The sequence below is a fragment of the Henckelia pumila genome, unplaced genomic scaffold (assembly GCF_033568475.1).
Source record: "Henckelia pumila isolate YLH828 unplaced genomic scaffold, ASM3356847v2 CTG_429, whole genome shotgun sequence".
NCBI classification, from domain to species: domain Eukaryota; kingdom Viridiplantae; phylum Streptophyta; class Magnoliopsida; order Lamiales; family Gesneriaceae; genus Henckelia; species Henckelia pumila.
This window is the reverse complement of record NW_027331826.1, coordinates 295,658-315,132: the sequence shown is the minus strand read 5'-3', so window position 1 is coordinate 315,132 and position 19,475 is coordinate 295,658. Positions and strand designations below refer to the sequence as shown.

The following is a 19,475-nucleotide window of genomic DNA, read 5'->3' as shown; positions in this document are numbered from 1 at the left end:
ACTAATTAGAGCAGCGCTCCCATTTGGATAAAGAGAGTTTAGATCAAAAGATTTCGAATTCAAGATTTGAGAATCCACAGATATATTTTTCTTTATTTAACTTATGATTTCAAATTTCATAACACAAAAATGGATGATCAATTTTTGAATCTGGATCTTCAATCTCACTCGACTCAAGAAAAGTTTTATTTTTTATATCAAAAATATTATTTTTCATTACAAACATGAATTAGATCTACCCATGTCACATTATTAAACCATGAGACGGTACTCTTTTTAGAAAATGATATCATTTGAAAATTTGGCACATTCTTCGGATATTTTTCTCGAATTCAAATTCTTCAATCCAAAAAAAACCTAATTTACGAACAATTACAAACAAGAATAATAATGACGCTAAAACAATCGATGGGTATCAAGACAATCTGCATTTTTCCATTTACTTTCGGACAATCAAGTTTTAATACGACAAAAGGGGAGTGCAAAAGAGAAATTACAAAGTAGAAAAATTCAACTTCTCCTTACCCATTCCCTTCACTGAGTTTTAATGGAAATAAGAGACACACTGCAATCGGATTCACTACTTCACTTTGATAAGATTGTAAGACTGTCACAGTCCTACTTTATCGAGCAACAGTGTGATCACCTCCCAAATGACATATTCCCTTTAGTAATCGCGCACAGGACTTTTGCATCATCTGCCTCAGCTGGTTAGACTATGTCAACTTCGTTGAGTTTGAGATTGTGTTTGATTGGAATGGCTTGAAATTTCGTGAAAGATTCGATAGACGCTATTCAAATGATTCCAACTTGGAGTGTTAAAGAATTATTCCATTCACTGGTAGAAAGATCAATAAGATAATGGAATTATAAAGTTATTTTATATCAAATCATTCCATTCAAATTCAAACTAAAAGCTGTCCTTTGCCCAACGGATGGCACCTAAAACCTCAGCATCATCAGCTGACTCGGGAATATTCAGCGACTTCCTAATCTCCACGCTTGATGTTCGAAGAAAAGGATTGCATAACTTCTCCTTTCTTAATGAGGTCGGGATCTGAGGTACATAAACTACATTAAGATCTATAAAAAATTCAACCTTTAGAGTCGAGTGGGAGAACCAATTCAAATCTACCAGAGACATTACTAAAATAAGAAGAAGACAGATATTACAGCGTGGGAGAGAATTCTTTCATCCTCAAGAATCAACTGCACAAGTTCTCCCATGGGAAAAAAAACGCAAACCAGTTTACTTATGATTAACTTAGAAATGATCACCAAGGGGATCAGTTTACGAAAAAAGTTATTCACCACCACCTCTTCAAGAAAATGGTCGCGAGTTTCTATCTATACAATTCAAAACTTGCATGATTCCACTGTGAATGGAAACTAAAGCCATTCCATTCAAAATTTCAATTATTAATTCACATAAACATGAAGTGTACCTCAATCAAGCAGGAAATATGTTTGAAATAAAAGCTTGATAGACAGGATATAAGAGCAAAAAGTACCGTTGGCAATCCCTTGGTACGGAGTTGAGTTACATGGGATGCATAAGACTGCAACTCCTCATTTCCAGGTTCTATTGATAGCGCAAACTTGGAGTTACTCTGTCGAACATGCCACACAATTATAGCCAGAGTGACTTGCTGGTTTAGGTTGGCAACCCCGTGTGCCGGGGTGGGGTGGTGGGGGGGGGGGGGGTGGGTGGGGAGAGGGGAGATTACATGAAAAATGATCTCACTAACCAACGTGTATTCGTGACCGCAGTATATGTTCGTATCATCTGGTAAAGACATAATTTTACTCAGAGAAGTGAACATCTGTTACAAATAAATGGTACGATAATCATGCCTCAAATTCAACTTCTGGGGGGTTGGAAGATAAGGAGGGAGGATACAAGTAGGAATTCTCCACGTGAAATACTGTAAAAAATGAGTCAATATCCTTCTGCTGCACTCTAATATTTCTTAAAACACCCTAAATACCCTTTAATTCAATTCAAGGCAACCAAACATTGGTTATTCTGTGCGTCACTTGAATAAAGCTAGTGGTGTTCTAAACATAATGAAAGTGCAGGCGTGCAAGTAAATTTCAAATATGCAAGTTCATTTAGTTAAAGGCTAATGGGCAAGATGGAATGGAAGTAACCCAACCCTTCATAGGTTTATCCCCATACATCACTCACATCACTGGAGCAATGCAGGAACAAATGACCAAACACACTAATATTTTATCAAATGACAATGCAAAATAATCCAACAAATCCACATTTACTATGACATATAATCAACATAAAAATCAAAAGACTTGGTCTACAACCTAAGCGGGGCAGGGGCAGAAACCATCAATGGTGGAAGTCAATTGAAAAAGCACAACTTGAAGATATGATTATACATAGAACTTACCAAAAACATTCAGTATGATATTTACCTGCTGAGGAGTTCCTTCAAAAAGTTTACCACATGATAAACTGAACAAAGTGTCTCCTGTGAATATTGACTTTGATCCAGGAAAGTAGAAACTAATGTGGCCTGATTGCAATGAAAAGACAGGTAAGAAATGGGGAAGTTTGATAGAAGCAGACAATTACAGCATACTTCTACTTGAAAAACAAGCCAAATAGTGATTATGGCACCCCCACTGTTTGCAAATCAAGTGCACTTTGGAACAAACCAAATGCTTTATAGAGCACAAAACAACAAAAGATTCCCTCTGCTCAAATACAAATCACGCGGGCATTATGTAAACTTGAATGAGAGACTGTGGAATTGCGATACTTCCGGCAATTCTCGTGCATTGGGACTCTAGAAAAGGAGAAAAGAAGCAGAATTCTGCTGCAAAATTTTATACATCTTTTTATATGACTACAAGTGTTTTTAGCTCTCGCATACAACTGGACACCAAGACTAAAATCAATCTAGTTTTGCACTTGTTCAGATGAAATAACAAAGTACACATGAGGGCAAAGACGACCAGTATTTGTAATTCTCAATGTACAGGGTAAAAAGCTTGCAAGAAGTTTGAAGAAAAAGGGCGGCCTGATGGACATGTATAAAGGCGACCAATAGAAGCTCCAGCTAGGAAATGTGAGACCGTGACAAGTATCCATACTAGTAGGCGAAGAAGGAGAGCAAAAAAGACTTTGTTAATAATGATTAAGCATGATATGCATAACCTAAATATAGATGAGGAAATAATGACAGAGCACAATGGCTTAGGATGATCCATATAGACAACCCATTTAATGGGATACGGGCTAGTATGTTGTTGTTTGAAGAAAAAGGGCGGCCATATTTTCTTTACAAGGTAATGAAACTCAAACATCGGTTATAAAGATGATAGCTAAAAGATTGACAAATTGTGCCACATGGCTATACGATGAGCTTAGAAGGTATCCATTAAGTTCATTACTGATTGAATGACAAGTTATATTGGCTATGTCAAAACCTTAGTGACATTATATGTCACATTAGTGTTCTCAAATATACTTTTAAACTTTAGAGGAAGCCCTATCCTCTAAATTAACAATGTCTCCATTATCAATGACTTTATTCCTGTTACATAAATTGATTCTCTAAGTCAATGCACAACAGAAACTGAAGGAGTTTCCCTGAGCCAATGTCCTCCTGTTCAGCCTTTTATTGCACAACCACTAGGAGCCTAGTTGATTCTTTCACCAAAAGAACCATCCGCTATTGGATATATTTTCTTCTAATCTTATTACATCTAAAGAGTGTATGAACAAGCTTATTCGTATTTTTCCTCAACAAGGGATGTAAACAAACCGAACAGTTTGTGAGCTATTCAGAGCTCGGCTCGGTAAAAAGTTCATTCGACTTCGTTCGTTAAGCTTATAGAGCCGAGCCCGAACTTGATTTCAAGCTCGACATTTTTATCGAGCCGATCTCGCGAACATGTTCTCATTAATAGGCTCGCGAACTCGAGCTCGAGTTCAGCTGGTTTAGGTGGCTCGCAAGCTCACTCGTATTTGTGTTGGGAGATATTTAGTAATGGATTTTATCAAGCCGGTCTTGAGCTTAAGGATGTTCAGCTCGACATTTTTATTGAGCCGATCTCGCGAACAAGTTCATTAATAGGCTCGCGAACTCGATTTCGAGTTCGGCTCGTTTAGGTGGCCCACAAGCTCACTCGTATTTGTATTGGGAGATACTTAGTAATGGATTTATGGTGGTGTTATTTGTATTTGGTATTTGAAAATTGGATGTAGGATTTTGTTATGTTTGATGATGTGCTGAGTTTATGTTTTTTTAATTGTTAGATTTGCCGTTTTGGTTATTTATGAAAAAATTACTCTTTTTTGTCTGAATTTAGAATTGATATATAGAGATGCATTCTATTGTATGCTGGCACTCAATTATATCTTTAGCGATCGAATAAAAGTCAAAATCGAGCTCAATTGTATGCTTGATGCATAGTTGTTAAGGGCGCAAGGCGCGCTAAGGCGCAAAGGGGTGTTGGAGCTTGAAGCGGAAGGCGAGGCGTTCGCCTTATCAAAACAAGGCGCACTATTAATTTTTCAGAAAAATATATTTATTTAATGTTATTATATGACAAAACACTATTATTGAACTCATAGTTGTAAAAACCGTGCGCCTCGGTCGCTTAGGCGCAAAGCGACTCGAGGCGCACTAGCTGCGCTTCGGAGAACTCCGAAGCGCAGCAGGTTGTGGAAGCGAGCGCCTTAGTGCGCCTCACTTCAAGGCGACAGGCGCTCGCTTCTGCGCTTCATGGAAGCCGGGCAGTTTTTAATTTTTTTTTCTTTTGCAGACTTAAAATCGCACCTTCAAAGTGCAATTTTAAGTCTGATGGGTCCTTAATTTATAAAGCCCAAACTTTTAAAAAATAAAAAACCCCCAAAAAAACCCAATAATCAATCTCAAAACTTTACGACACGACACTGCCTCGCCTTCACTCTTCAACTCTGCGCCTCTGCCCCTGCTGCCGCCTCGCCTCCGCCTCGCAGCCGTCGACTCGCCGCCGCGGCGCCGCCCCTGCCGTGCCTACTGCCTTTCTCTTTGCTGCCAACCCAAATAGGTAAACCCTAATTTTATGAATTTTTATAAATTGTGTTAGTGTGTTTTGTTTGTTTTTTTAATTAAAAATTTGTTATGGTTATTTATTTTTTCAGTGATTATAACCATGTCACAATCAAACACAACAATTCCGTCGGGTCGAAAAGATATTGCTTGGAATTATGTAACTCTTCCGGATCCTAAAAATCCAAATAATGTGTGTTGCTCTTTTTGTGGTAAAGTGACGAATGGTGGAATTTATCGGCACAAATTACATTTAGTTGGGGGCAATAGAAATGTGAAAGAGTGTTCAAAAGTACCGGAGCATGTTAAGGAAGAGATCAAAGAATTCATTAAAAAAGAGCAGTTTGAAGAATCAAATTGATCATATTCCTCACTTAGATGATATTGTTGATTTGGAGGATGATGAAGATGAAGATGATCTTCAAACTAAAAGGAAAGGGAAGCGACTAATATCCGGTTCAAGTGGGCTTGGGCCTACGGCACAGGGGAAAAAGAGTAAACAAACAGGGCCTATTGACCTTTATTTTGCGAAAGATGTAGAAGAAATTGTCAGACAAAGGCGTGGGAAAAATAAAGGCCAATATGATGAGAATAAGAAGAAATTGAGGGAAGATGTGGTCCAGAAATTTGCTACGTGGATGTATGATGCTGGAATTCCTTTCAATGCTGTTAAATATGATTCTTTGCAGCCTTGTATTGATGCTATTGGGACTTTTGGAGTGGGAATGAAACCTCCATCATATCATGAAGGGTTAAGTATTTGAAGAGCTCACTGACAAATACAAACCTGTTTCTCAAATCCCACGAAGAAGATCATGCTAAGTATGGGTGCACGATCATGGCAGATGGGTGGACGGATAAAAAAGGTAGAAGTCTGATAAATTTCTTGGTAAATGGGCCCAAGGGAACCGTATTTGTAGAATCGGTTGATACTTCAAGTTATTCTCACACTGCTGACAAGATATACGAGTTACTTTCTAGATTTGTGAATCGAATTGGAGAAAAGAATGTGGTTCAGGTTGTAACAGATAATGCAAGCTGCAATGTCAAAGCACCTAATTTTATAAATTTTAAATCCTGTTTTATTCTAGATTTAAATCCTGTTTTAATGCTGATTTTTAAATTTTATAAATTTTATCAGGTCGTCTTTTGGAAAACACTTTTCCACACTTGTATTGGACTTCATGTGCAGCACATTGCTTAGATTTGATGCTTGAGGAAATATTCAAAATTCCTCATCTCAAGAAATTGCATGAAAGGGCATTGATGTGGTTATATTTACAATAGACCACAGTTATTGAGCATGATGAGGGAGTTTACCGGGTAGAGAGATATGATAAGAACTGCAAAGACTCGTTTCGCAACCGCTTTTTTGACTTTAAAGCGGTTTCAAGTGCATCAAGCAAATTTGAGAAAGATGTTTACATCTGAAAAGTGGGCAACAAGTCGATATTCTAACGAGGCGGCTGGGAAACGTGTTGCAGAAGTGATAACGATGCCTTCTTTTTGGAAATTTGCAGTTTTTGCGTTGAAAGTTGGCGGCCCATTGGTGAAAGTATTGAGGCTAGTAGACGTTGAAAAAAGATCCCCTATGGGTTACATCTATGAGGCCATGGATAGAGCCAAAGAAGCTATCGCCGCATCATTTAATAAGAATGAAGAGAAATATCGTGGTATTTTTGAAATAATTGACAAAAGATGGGATATTAACTCCATCATCCTTTGCATGCGGCGGGATATTTATTGAATCCCGAGTTTTTTTACTCCAATCCTGACATAGAAAATGATGAAGAAGTGTTGGAGGGTTTGTACAAATGCATAGCTAGATTGGTGCGAGGTGACGATTTGCAAGATAAGATCACAAATCAATTGGAGAAATACAAAAATGCAGAAAGACTTTTTGGTTTACATATGGACTATTAGACAAAGAGCTTCAAAATCACCAGGTAAATAATATTTAGTGCAATACCCATGTTTGTTTCTCAAGCATTAGTCATTACAAACTTTGGATCGTAAGAAATTTAATCTTATATGTTTTTGTGTTTCAACTTTCAAGCTGATTGGTGGTCCTTTTATGGTGCATCAACACCTGAGTTGAAATCATTTGCAATAAAGATTTTGTATCTCACATGCTCTTCTTCAGGCTGTGAACGTAATTGGAGTGTATTTGAACATGTAAGTTTGAATTGTTTTTAATACTCCTAAAATTTCAGATTATAGAATATGAAATTTCACTTCTTAGTTCTAATATTTTTTTGGCAGATACATTCTAAAAAAAGAAATAGGTTGTCTCAACAACGATTGAATGATTTGGCATACATCAAATACAACAGAGCATTGAGGCGGAGATATGTCTTGCGAGATAAGATCGATCCTATTTCTACAAAGAAATAGATGATTGTAATGAATGGTTGTTGGGAAAGTTGGATGACAGTCATAAAGACAATGAGGATAATGATTTTGTCTTTGAAGATGATGATTTGCGTTGGAGTGATGTAGCACAAGCGGCTGGGGTTGGTGAAAGTGCATATGGCTTTCGATCTAGAAATGCATCGAGTTCAAAAGGAGCATCATCATCAATTTCAGCAAAGAAAAAGCAATCTTTAGCTCGAACTAGACTTGTTGATGAAGAAGAGGAGCTGAACATTGATTATGAAACTGAAAAAGAAGATACCGATGGATACAAGTCAAGCGATGGGGCTGATGACGTAGATTTGGAGAATGAATATGACTATTATGATATTTGATGTTTTATCTATTACATTTGCTGATTTGCAAAGATTCTTGACTTTATTTTTATTATTTTGATAATATTTTGTTTATTGCGCTTTTTTCCGCAAAGCGTGCGCTTCGCTTTGCGCTTTAAGCCCCAAAGGTTTTTGCGCCTCACGCTTTTGACAACTATGATTGAACTAATTAAGCTAAGCAAAAATATATCATATCACGAAAATCTTTCATTCTTCGCATATTTCTGCGTTACTTTTAGTTTTCTAATCTAGAATACTGAGATTTTATTTTTAGTATGCATGTGTATTTAAGAAATCTACTATTACTAGCAGACTTTTTCTTTACTTTTATTTTTCACCATAATAAGTGTAGGGATTTTCTCTACTAGTTTTAATTTAGATTCTAGTTTAAGGCAGACTGACAATTTAGATCCTAGTTTATAGTTGTTATCTATTTATAAATGTAATTTTCAAATATTTTGGGAAATAGAACCTCAATTAAATGTTCTTTAAATTTAAAAATTTAATTTAAAAAGGAAAAATATATGACTTTCCTTGGCCCATTTATTTTATTCTAGGGTTTGGTAGACTTTCTTTTTATTATTATCTAAAATTTAAAATAGAAAAGAAATGCAAAAAAACAGGAAAAAAAAAACGAGGCGCGCTTCAGTGGGCTTCAAAGGCGAGCCCAGGCACGCGCTTGGGCTCGCCTTATTAAACCGCTGCGCTTGGCAATATCACAGGCGTAGAGGGGTCGCTTGGTGGCGCCTCTTTCCATAAGGCGAGAGGTGCTCGCCTTTAACAACTATGGCTTGATGATCTTGAAAACGAGCCCGCTTAACGAGTTTTTGAGCTCGCTTAATGAGTCTGAAAACGAGCTCGCTTAACGAGTCGAGCTCGAGTCAGACTCGTTAAATGTGATAAATGAGCTATTAATAAACCGAGCTCAAGCTCGAGCTCAGCTCAAGCTTCTATATATATGAAACGAGCCGAGCTAGAGCCTTGTGACAAAAGCTCGAACCGAGCTCGAGCCTTCACATATACTAAACAAGCCGAGCCCGAGCCTGATACTGTTCGGCTCGGCTCGTTTACATCCCTATGCTCGGGCTCGGCTCGTTTACATCCCTATGCCCAACAATGAAAACAAATCCAAAATATGAGGATTCATGGAAGTCAATACATTATTATAGATCTATTACATATCGTCTGTAAAATGACAATCCACTAGTCATTGGCATGGCATGAGGAATATGGCACAATTAGTTTCTATGTATCATCTTCTCTCGTGTTCAAAGTTCTAGTTCCTCATGGCACAATTAGTTTCCATGTATCATCTTCTCTCTTGTTTTCAAAGTTCTAGAACTAGTATTTTACAAACGGAGCAATTTAATTATCTAGCTTATTTGCAATCCTAATACAATTCAAACCAACAAATTTGAAGCCAAATATTGGGCTTGTGAAGTCAAAAGAAACATAATATTTAAATCCAACAGATACTGATTTTCAGATAAAGAAAAAGATTAAAGAATCTTCAAACACAACCTCGTGTGTGACCAGGAGTTTCCATTGCAAGCACCTCATGGCTAGCAAACATCCATTGGTCTCTATCATTCAATATTATGTCAACGCCGGGAATTCTTTCTTTGTCTAAAGCAGATCCAATCACCTGCAAGAATATACCAAGACAGGGATTTATATGTTCAAATTAGCAAACAAAAGCACATTCTAAGGTAAGGCAAAAGCAAATGACTCCTAAACAATGTTCTAAAAAGCGGTAGGCGGAGCCTACGCGGTTTTTTCTTTTTAGCCTAAATATCTAATTATTCTAATTCGATCCATCTTAATATTTCTTCAATTATTCTTCTTTATCAACTTCACCTGCCTAAATGGTTTTTTTAGTCTAAATATCTAATTATTCTTGTTCATCTTAATATTTCTACAATAATTCCTCTTTATCAAATTTAAACTCGAATTACATGACATATTTCTCGTCTTCATCCAATACAAATTGATGGGTAAATATGTCAAATATATTTTCTTAAAAATTAAAATAAAAAATTATTATATGTTAATCTAGGCGGATTTTGAGGCATCTAGCCGGCGATTAGGCAGCCTACACGGCCAATTAATGTAATAACTCTCAGAAGCTTCAAATGTCAAAAAACGGGCCGGTGGGCAACCGCTTAGCGCCTAGGCGGTCCTAGGCACCGCCTTTTAGAACACTGCTGATAAACCAAAGCTAGTTTTATCCTTGACATCGATTAGGAGCCAATGATTGGCAAGAAAATTTAGTTTTATCATCAACACCGTAGGAACCACAAATTCCAATATGCATAGGTATTAGGAAATAAGCTAATACACAAGTCAAGCACATATTTAATTATGTGGTTTGGGCCCAAGGGTAACATGCATTCAATTTACCACGATAAATGAATTTCAGGTCACATGTTCGATTCCCATGACTTTCAACTTAGTGAAATTATTGGGAGAGTACAATTACTCTCGTCAATAGAGGGGTCAAAATGTGATGTATAGTGTTAAATGACTTGAAAGATTTGTTACAACACCACTAGCTATAACTATTTATTTTTGTTTTTTTCCTTATTCTTTCTTTTATAATTTAGTGTCTGAATAATGTGATCTCAATCTAATCATCAACTTTAGAGACCAATTTGGGAGCCATGATGTGAATGAAAGTTTGAACGAGCTCCTTGAATATGCGATAGTCAAATCTTCCAATGTGGGCAAATTTAATGATGAATAATGAAGATGAATCAAGCTAATTGAGCAAGTTACATAATCATGGGCTAGGCTTACTCAGAAATTAATAGGGGTGTGATTAACTTACAAAGGGCTTTAAGTAGAATGTTGTATAATTCGTACTTTCTTAGTTGTTTTTTCCATGGGTGAATTAAGCTTTTATTTTAAGCTCGTAGTGCATTGTTAGCTTATATTTTTCATATTAGTAACACAAGCAAATGTCCTTTTGTAGCATATCATTCATTACATTAGTAAAATTGTGAGATCGTTTGTGTTCTTATTGAACATACTGAAATTATTCAGATCCAATCATGTGAAGACCGGATTTCTTGCTTTTGTTCTTCGTAGGGTTGGCATCCAAAACAATTCAAAATCTTGATAAAATATGGCTTGTGGTTGTTATATATTGTTGAGTAGGTTTGGAAAGTTGGACCAAGATCTAGGTTGCGGGTCACGACTGGTCTCCATCAATTAAAGATATCATGAGAAATATGTTTGCATGGCAGCAACACCAACAATAGTTCTTAATAATACAGTAAATAGTTGCAGAAATGAGTACATGTTAGGACCAAGAGCTTTTAGTAAAATATTAAGATTATTAACTCAGCATTCTTTATATACTTACAAATTCAGAAAATGCATGCTGCACGTTTTCAAATGCATGAAGGTCATATGCAACAAAAGATACAATAAACCGAACCTTTGCACCATATCTTTCTTTCAAGTCCAAATTTCCACCAGTGTGATCAAAATGATGATGAGTATTCAATATGTAGTTCAAATTCCAGTTCTTCCTGTTCAATGCATCCACTATTGGCAATGCTTCAGAAGGATCAACCACTCCAACTGTTCCAGTATTCACATCACGTATCAGATAGGCATAGTTATCTCGAAGGCATGGTACCTACAGCAAAGGAAATACTTAAATTACCCTTTATATTTATTTTACTAACCTTGACTGCATATTCATAGAGGAATATCATGCGTATGACAAGAAGGTCATCTGGTGCATCTTTGACCCATCTAAAACAAGAAACAGATATAACTGCAGCTCTATCCTACCACTGCACAATGGAGTAATAAACACTCCCAGTCACCCTTGTGATTAATTTGAGCTTATATGAAGAGATTCTTATGACAAAAAGAGAAGAAAGGCCAACTTGAGGATTATACAATCACAAATTGGGTAGATTGAAAATCCAACTCTATTTGAGAAATAGAGAGTGATGCAACAGCATAAGTCTTACTTTTGTTATAAAAGAAGTAAATTGTCCATAGAAATGGTAGATCACAGAACCACCAGAGAAGATTTCCGCTAAGGAAATACTTATAGCCTCTTGAACTATAAAGTTTCATATTTGTTCTTAGAGATCCAAATGAAATGAAATAAAAAACATAATTAGATTTTTTTGGCTCGGTAGCAGAATCGTGCCCTTTCAACTAATTATCACAAGTAAAAGAGCAATTTAATTTTTCAAAAGAATTTTATTTCCTCCTGTAACCAATTAAAGTAATTTTTGGGAAATTCCATTATATTAGGTTGTATTTATTGGGAATTGTAATGTTTATACAAATTATTCAAAAATCTATAATGTTTTATGATATTTGTGTAAGTAATCTGAAAGCCCAAGATTTATTGGGCTAGCTCACGATATTATACATGTTTTGAGAATAAATTAACATAACACCATCAATTTTAATTCAGATGTGCAATAAAACAAATTGTAAAATTACGAGGGTCAATCGAACATCGAAATAAGATTCATCGAAACAGTTACATAAAGCATATCCATTACTCACGACCCCATTCTGGAACAAACTGGAATCACGCTTTGTATTAGCCATATAACAGTGCCGTACAGTAAAAAACCGCCCTTTCAACTTTATACAATGAAGAACGTAATAAGAAGCCTAGTTAAATCATCAAGAAGCAGCAAAAAATCAATCATTTCCTAGGATACTTCCATAAATTGAATATGACCAAGTGAATTTCTGTTATTCTTGGTCTACAATTTTCATGAACTCGTCATTTAACAAAATGTGAACTTCAGCCCAGTAGTGAATTTAGTAATTTACTAGTTACTACATACAACAAGAATTCAAGAAGTTCAATCGACAAAGTTAAACTTCGCTACCAGATAGCCATAGAACTCTGAAAATTGCTCACCAGTTCAATTTGCAAACTTGATAACGAGTTGACACTACAAAAGTTGGAAACTCCTCCAAGACTTCGGCTGACACCTCGCAAGGTCTTGAACGGCATCGAAAAGAGCCTCATAAATCCATACAAAAGATTCTTTCTCACACAAAGGTGTCTCATTCCAGGCCATACACATAGCTCTGAACCCTTCTTAAGAATATCACCGCCATAAAAATGTCAGAAACGAAATGCACTACCATCCACATACAATGAACTAGTGAAATAACTCAAACATGAGTCTGATTTGAAAAAGTAATCTATTAACCACAGGTCAATTACCAGCCCAGTTTTCTGCCTACACGAATAATAGAAAAGCAGGTGAAACATGCACATATAAAAAGATGATTCAAAAATATCTGTGAATACCATAACTCATATTTCATTTAAAATCATTGAGAGGGCATATTTAAAAATACAGGAACATAATGAAATATTGAAGTCTTTCTATGCAAAAGCAGTTTGCCATGAATGGGTTGAAGACAAACAGAATGCAACAATCACCATCTTCAAAAGGAAAACTACAAAACTTTCAACCATCAAACAATCATCATAAAATTGAGAATCATTTCACTAAAACAATCAAAGAACATATCGCACGACCAGAACTCATTAAAAGATTGCATCGTACTCCTACTAAATAAGAAAAGAGGTCAAATCAAGATATTAGAAAGCCCAAAAAGGTGTCAAATAAAGGATCCTCATCCCACTAAAATAAGTCTCACAGGTTACCCGATTACACCAAAGATTAATATTCACGGCATAACAAACTCAGCATACAAAAAAACACAAAGTTAGAGGAAGAGATATATGCTGCAGAGGAGAAGAGAAGAGACCACAGAACGAGGGAAGGAAGCCATGAACGAGGGGGCTGCTCTACAGAATGCCATTTGCAGTGACCACCGAACGCGTATTTACAGTGATGGGGGAGACGTCGGTGTGGGCTTTTTGTAATTTTGCTAATTGTTTATCAGCGACACTCGAACAAAATCAATCTATTTATTAGACCCAAAGAAATAAAGTAAGTGGTACATTATATAATGAGATCGGTATGACATGACCACAGTTAAAGAACCGGCAGATAATACGGTTCAGAATAGTCGGTTCTCCTGTTCAAAACTCTCCATCTTTAACCATAATTCCTAACTCACGAATGCGGTTTGACTCATATATCTACTATGGAGATGCCTATATAAACGGTTTCTTTTATCTTTGTAAACATATCAATTTTTCTTTCTCGTTTTGTTTTTGTGCTTCACAAGTAATTTTATATGACAAACACTTTTATAGACCGTCTCATCGATCTTATTCGGTGAGACGAGTCTTTTAACTCGGATCCACCTTCCATTATTTAACCCGTCAAATTGTAATCCATAAAAGCAAATACTTATGTCGTGAGACGGACTCTAAAGTGAATACTGGAACAGTTGGAGTTGGAGTGGTTGATCCTTCTTTCTCTTCGTCCGCTTTCTTTAATTTCGATCTTTATTTTCTCACTTTTTAATCGCCTCTAGCCTTCTCAAATCTCTGGCCGCTAACGAAACGCTGTCATCCATAGAATTGGGTTTCGCATATTTCTTGATTTCAACTATCGGCTATCGCTGCAAGATTATCAAGCAGGTGCATTTTTTCTTTATTCAACTTCTTCCTTTGTTTTTTCACGATTCCGTGGGGTTTGAAGCGATTCACGGTTTGTATTATTTAAAGTGTTCATTTTGTTTTTTCTCTTTGTAAAATTTAAAAGTGAGTGGTCTTATGTGTTTTCCTTGCTCGGTTATGGTTTAAAAATTCATTCTTTAATCAAATGTGGAGGTCTTTCTTGCTTACAGTTCAAATAAATTTTTTTTTGCGTTTTTCTTGGTTAGTTTTTGTTCAGTGTTGCAGTTCCCAATTTGAAAAATTCGATGTTCTTTGGTCCTTAACCGAAATGTTGTTGTCTGGGGTGCATTATTGGATTAGGGGCTTTATGTGTAAGTACATGGGATCAATTTGTTTTAAAGTGCAATTGGGTTTGGTATGTCGAACTTGGGCTCGTATGCCCTTGAATTTACTTATTAGTTTATTATTCGAGCTTGTTTGTTGGCCATGGTTTCATATAACGAGCATTTGCATGTTATTCTATGGTTCTTAAGCAATTCTGTTGTGTTGTTATGAACCATGAGGGTCTGATTTTTTTCTGTAAAGTGTTGTAATAATGTGCAGATAAGGGGCATATACTTGATTATTTATGACCTGGTGACTTCTGAATTCGATCAAATATTCGTCTGATTGTAAGATGTGCTTGCTTGAATATGTATTTCTCTATGTTAGAATGTATTCTGCCAACCCACAAGTTCCTACTGAAGTATGTTACAAGGCTATGGTGAGTGTCATAGTATTTTCTCTCTTTTGGAGATGAATTGGTCCAGTCCAGCATGATTTCCAACATCATTTTTGTTTTTGATTTCTGTTCGTTTTGATACATGTAGTCTTACATAATATTTTGATTCTTTTGGTTTATCAATAATTGTTTTTTGTTTTTTCTATTAAAAACGATAATTAGACATAGAAATTTAAGTTTTTATGTCTGTTTAAATTTCTATGATGTTGGGACGAGAATCAATGAAACTGTCATTCATAGTAATCCTACTCCTACGTCTTAAAGGGAATCTTCTATCTTCCTGTTCCTATTGGAGTTATTTCTTGCATTCTCCAGAAGATATTTGAATTTGCTTGCCTAAGTTGATCCTTATCTGGGCTTTGCACAAAGGTACTGATTTCTGATACCCATTTGCCCATCTAGCTTTATCTCTTTGCAGCCTAATCAACATATTTCCAATTTCAATTACGAATGTGCCTTTGGCTGGATCAGTGTCTTTTGTTTGGGAATCTTGTTATCATAGTTGTAGAAGATTCACTTAGAATTTTATACCTATTTCTTGGAGATTCTTTTATATATATATAGAGAGAGTTCTTTTATGGTGCCCAACACTATATGCCCACTTCATGCCCACCATGTACAAGTCAACTCATCTATTGTACCGATCAACTCATCTATTGTACATGGTGGGCATGAAGTGGGCATATAGTGTTGTGCACCATAAAAGAACTCTATATATATATATATATATATAAAACTGCGAGAAAGGCGGGCTTGAATATTAATGTCGAATAACATAAATTAGATTTCTTTACAGTTAAAACACCTTCTTAAAGCAACAATATAGGTATGCACAATGCTTTACAAAATTTATAAGCGAAAGTCGTTAAATACAATTTCTAGAGATATTGTACCGTATGCGTGACAAAATTTATCATGGTTCGAGATGAACTAAGTTGTCTGTTATAATCTGTAGACAAATTGTTGAAATTCTTATGTAATGTGTTGAGAATTCTCTCTTTTTAATTCACTGTTTTTAGTTCTACAATGCTATGAGAAGCTCAAATACTTGAAGACCGCTTTGTTTTACTGTTCTTCACCCTACATTATATTGAGATTGTTTGTGACATTTATGGTTTTGTACTCTATTCATCTTGATAGAATATTGTTTTGCTGAAATTTTTCTTCGAGTCTTGGATATTACGTGCTTGATCCCAGACTTCGTGAGCCACATTGTACGCTGCCTCAACATGGCATTTTTCCCATTTGAGTTTAATTTGGTTTATGGTAGTCAACTGCTTTTAAGTTGTCTTGGATTGGAGCTTGTAATGTAGTTAGCATTTTCTGGATTTGGATTATGGTAGCCAACTACCTTAATGATTCAAATTCACGAGTTAAAATCTGACCCTGAACTTGAGTTCACTTATCTCAAATATAATCAGAATTTGGTTCACTGATCTTTGCATTCTTTAAAATGAACTACTGTGGATTCTGATGTGTTCTTGAAACTACTGAGCCCGTTTTTAGAAATTACTGTACAATTTTATTACAAAGGGAGGCGGCTTTACCAGTTATCAGATTGTTGAATTCTCAAAGGAAGATTGTTCCAGTTGGTCCCTGCTTCCATGTTGATATTCGTGCTTGGAGTGGCCGGAAGAAGATCGACATTGTAACATCCGGTATTTTTCCTACGTAAGTTCGCATGCATAAGTAGGAAATTAATTAATTTAAAATTTATTATTTGGGTTAAATGATATTTATGTGATAATATGTGAATTATGTGCATGGTTTAAAGTTTATTTTAGCATTTAACTCGCAATTATTGAATTTTTAGATTTTTGAGTAAATGATTTATTTTATCGCGTAGACGGGACCGTGGACGGACGAGATGTTGGATTTTCAGCCAAAATATTTTATGAGATTTTTTATAAGCCTTAAAATATTATTTTAAGGTTTTATTTCATTAAAATTTTAGTGTTTTTAAGTATATATATGTAGCATTCCATTTTTCTCCAGAATAAGTCATTTTAATGACTTTTAAAAATCCATTTGTTTATTATTTCGGGATTTTAGCCTTAACATCAGATTATTATTTTAATTAAGAGTTTTAAATTATGTTTTATGGGATATTAGTTAATTAGATTAGTTGTATAATTATACCATAAACTTTTCACCCCAAAAATCTACCCTATCTCACGCCTATTCCCCCTAGCCGCCACCCCCATTCTCCCAGCCGTGTTCTTCCTCCCTCATCAGCTCCCATAGCCGAAAACTTCAAGGTTTTTGAATTATTTTGGAGATCCGTTCGTCTCGGGGGCCCGTACACGCGATTTAGGCTTCAAAAATTCGTATATCGATGAAAGGCATGTCGAATTCTCTTCTTGAACACCATATAAGCTATTTAATCTGTTACATGTCTGAAACCATCAATCTTTTATGTTATTTTCGAAGTATATGATGTGTTTTGGGAACTGTTCATGATCTACTCACATTTTTGGCTTGCATCTCATGTCATGCTCTTGGTTTTATGCATGGGAAGGTTCCAGCTTGCTGATCAAGGTCTGGGGTCGTGCCTTAGGGTCCCTAGGTTCATGTGATGTGGTTTGGGGTCCATAGGGTCAGGTTGGCTCGTGGCTTGGGGTTAGAGATGGCTAGGACCGAAGCTTCTTCTCTTATGGCTTAGCAGATTTCGGCAGTTCGGGATTCCCGGAAGCGAGGTGCGGCTGGGCTGTGTGGTGAGCGGTTGAGGCTGGGTTTGGTGTCGTTGGAACCGCCCAGACGTGTGCTACGTTGCACACGTCTGGGCGGCGGAGCTCCGGCCGGTGAGTGGCCGGAGCTGGCCGGCAGCAGGCCAACTCACGGCGGTGACCTGCACAAAGGTGCAGGTCATGTATGTGCCCTTCGGCCCATTGAGTATTCATTGGGCCGGGCTCGGTTCCGGTACCGGGTCGGGTTAAAAACATGTCGGGTCAAGTTAGTTGGGTCCGGGTACGGGTTATGTTAGTTGGGCTCGGGTATTTTTATTTTTTAAGATATTTATTAGTTTAAGTATTTTAATGGGCTAAATAGAATATTATTAAGTTATTGTTTAAATATTTTATTTGGCTCCAATTATGTTAATTTGAGTTTAAGTATATTATTTGGGTCTAATTATGAAATTTGTGCTTTAATTAAGTTAATGGGTCAGTCTTAAGAATTATGAGTTTAAGTCTAGGGGACCTGCAGTTTGGACAATCCCATGAAAAATCAATAAGTCCGGAATATATATTTAATTATTTTATGCATGACATTTATTTTATGTACAAGTATTAATATTATGAAAATTATTTAAATTTATATTTCGAACCAAACTTTTAGTGCATGCATATATGAAATCATTTTATGATGGCGTAAATGTTAATGCTTGAGCATGAAAAAAATATTTTATGGAAATTGAAGTGATGTGGCAGCATAGAGGTGGTTTACCACCGAGCACAGAGATAGTTTAATACCGTCATAGATGTGGTTTTACCACCGAGCACAGGGTAGTTTTACTACCAGCATAGAGGTGGATTTATCCACCGCCACGTACGATGGTTCTTAGACTGATCAGTCGTTAATGATTACGAGCCACACTCATGGATATAACGTACAATGTTCTTTATGATTATGACATGCTCAAATTATGTTATGTATTATATGGTATAACACATGGATATTATTTATGATGAAAGTTATGACTTGAGAGATTTTATTATGATGCATTATTTTAAGAGCTTGCATTCATATTCATGATAAGTATATGTATTAGTATGATTATGTGCTTATGTGATTTTTAAACCTTGTTATTATGAGATAAAACATGTTGGGCCTTTAGGCTCACTACGCTTATATGGTGCAGGCGAGTATGATGATTTTATTGATGACACGGTTGCTCCGACCGGCGGTGAGGGCCTATGAACTTCCTGGCAGATGGCGCCCGTGTCCAGTGCTATTTTAGTTATGCTATTGGATGTTATCAGTTTTAAACAAGTTTTTTCGCATATTATTTATTTTAACGGTTGGTTGAAAATATAATTTTTATTATATTCTCATGGTAAACTATTTAATGTTATTTAGTACAAATTTAGGATTTTGAGATTTATTTTAGTGTTTGTTTTTTACAAGATATTATTGATATTCTTTTAAATTATTTATCAAGTTTTTACTTATATAGTTACTAGTAGTATTTTTACATATATGTATGGGCATATATGTATTATTTTATTTGTTTATTATTGTATAAAAAAAAATTCTAGTATCTAGTAGTTTGGGTCGTTTCAGATATTGGTTCATATACTTGTGATTCTGTCACTACAAAGTGGCGGGATCTATGAAAATTGGTAATGTTTGAT

The 19,475-nt window shown here is 35.9% G+C and overlaps 1 protein-coding gene and 1 long non-coding RNA gene across 5 annotated transcripts; one reads left to right on the top strand and one right to left on the bottom strand.

The window, feature by feature from the left end:
- Nucleotides 1-800: 800 nt before the first annotated feature.
- Nucleotides 801-13,773, bottom strand: LOC140871155 (hydroxyacylglutathione hydrolase 2, mitochondrial-like). Of its 4 annotated transcripts, none has more exons than XM_073273589.1 (8): nt 13,580-13,773; nt 12,714-12,896; nt 11,247-11,450; nt 9,329-9,452; nt 2,434-2,534; nt 1,749-1,823; nt 1,512-1,610; nt 801-1,057 (listed from the first exon to the last, which is right to left on the bottom strand). In XM_073273589.1, exons 1-8 carry the CDS (start codon nt 13,631-13,633, stop codon nt 911-913), a joined length of 987 nt encoding a protein of 328 aa, XP_073129690.1. In that variant the 5' UTR covers nt 13,634-13,773; the 3' UTR covers nt 801-910. The 4 variants fall into 4 exon arrangements, with proteins under 4 accessions (XP_073129690.1, XP_073129691.1, XP_073129693.1 ...); XM_073273590.1 differs by having other exon boundaries at nt 12,714-12,893; XM_073273591.1 differs by having other exon boundaries at nt 821-1,083.
- A 2,034-nt stretch (nt 13,774-15,807) lies between these two features.
- On the top strand, nt 15,808-19,175 carry LOC140871156 (uncharacterized). The gene is made up of 2 exons (XR_012147624.1): nt 15,808-16,794; nt 18,983-19,175. It is a non-coding gene; the product is annotated as an uncharacterized lncRNA (long non-coding RNA).
- Nucleotides 19,176-19,475: the final 300 nt, after the last annotated feature.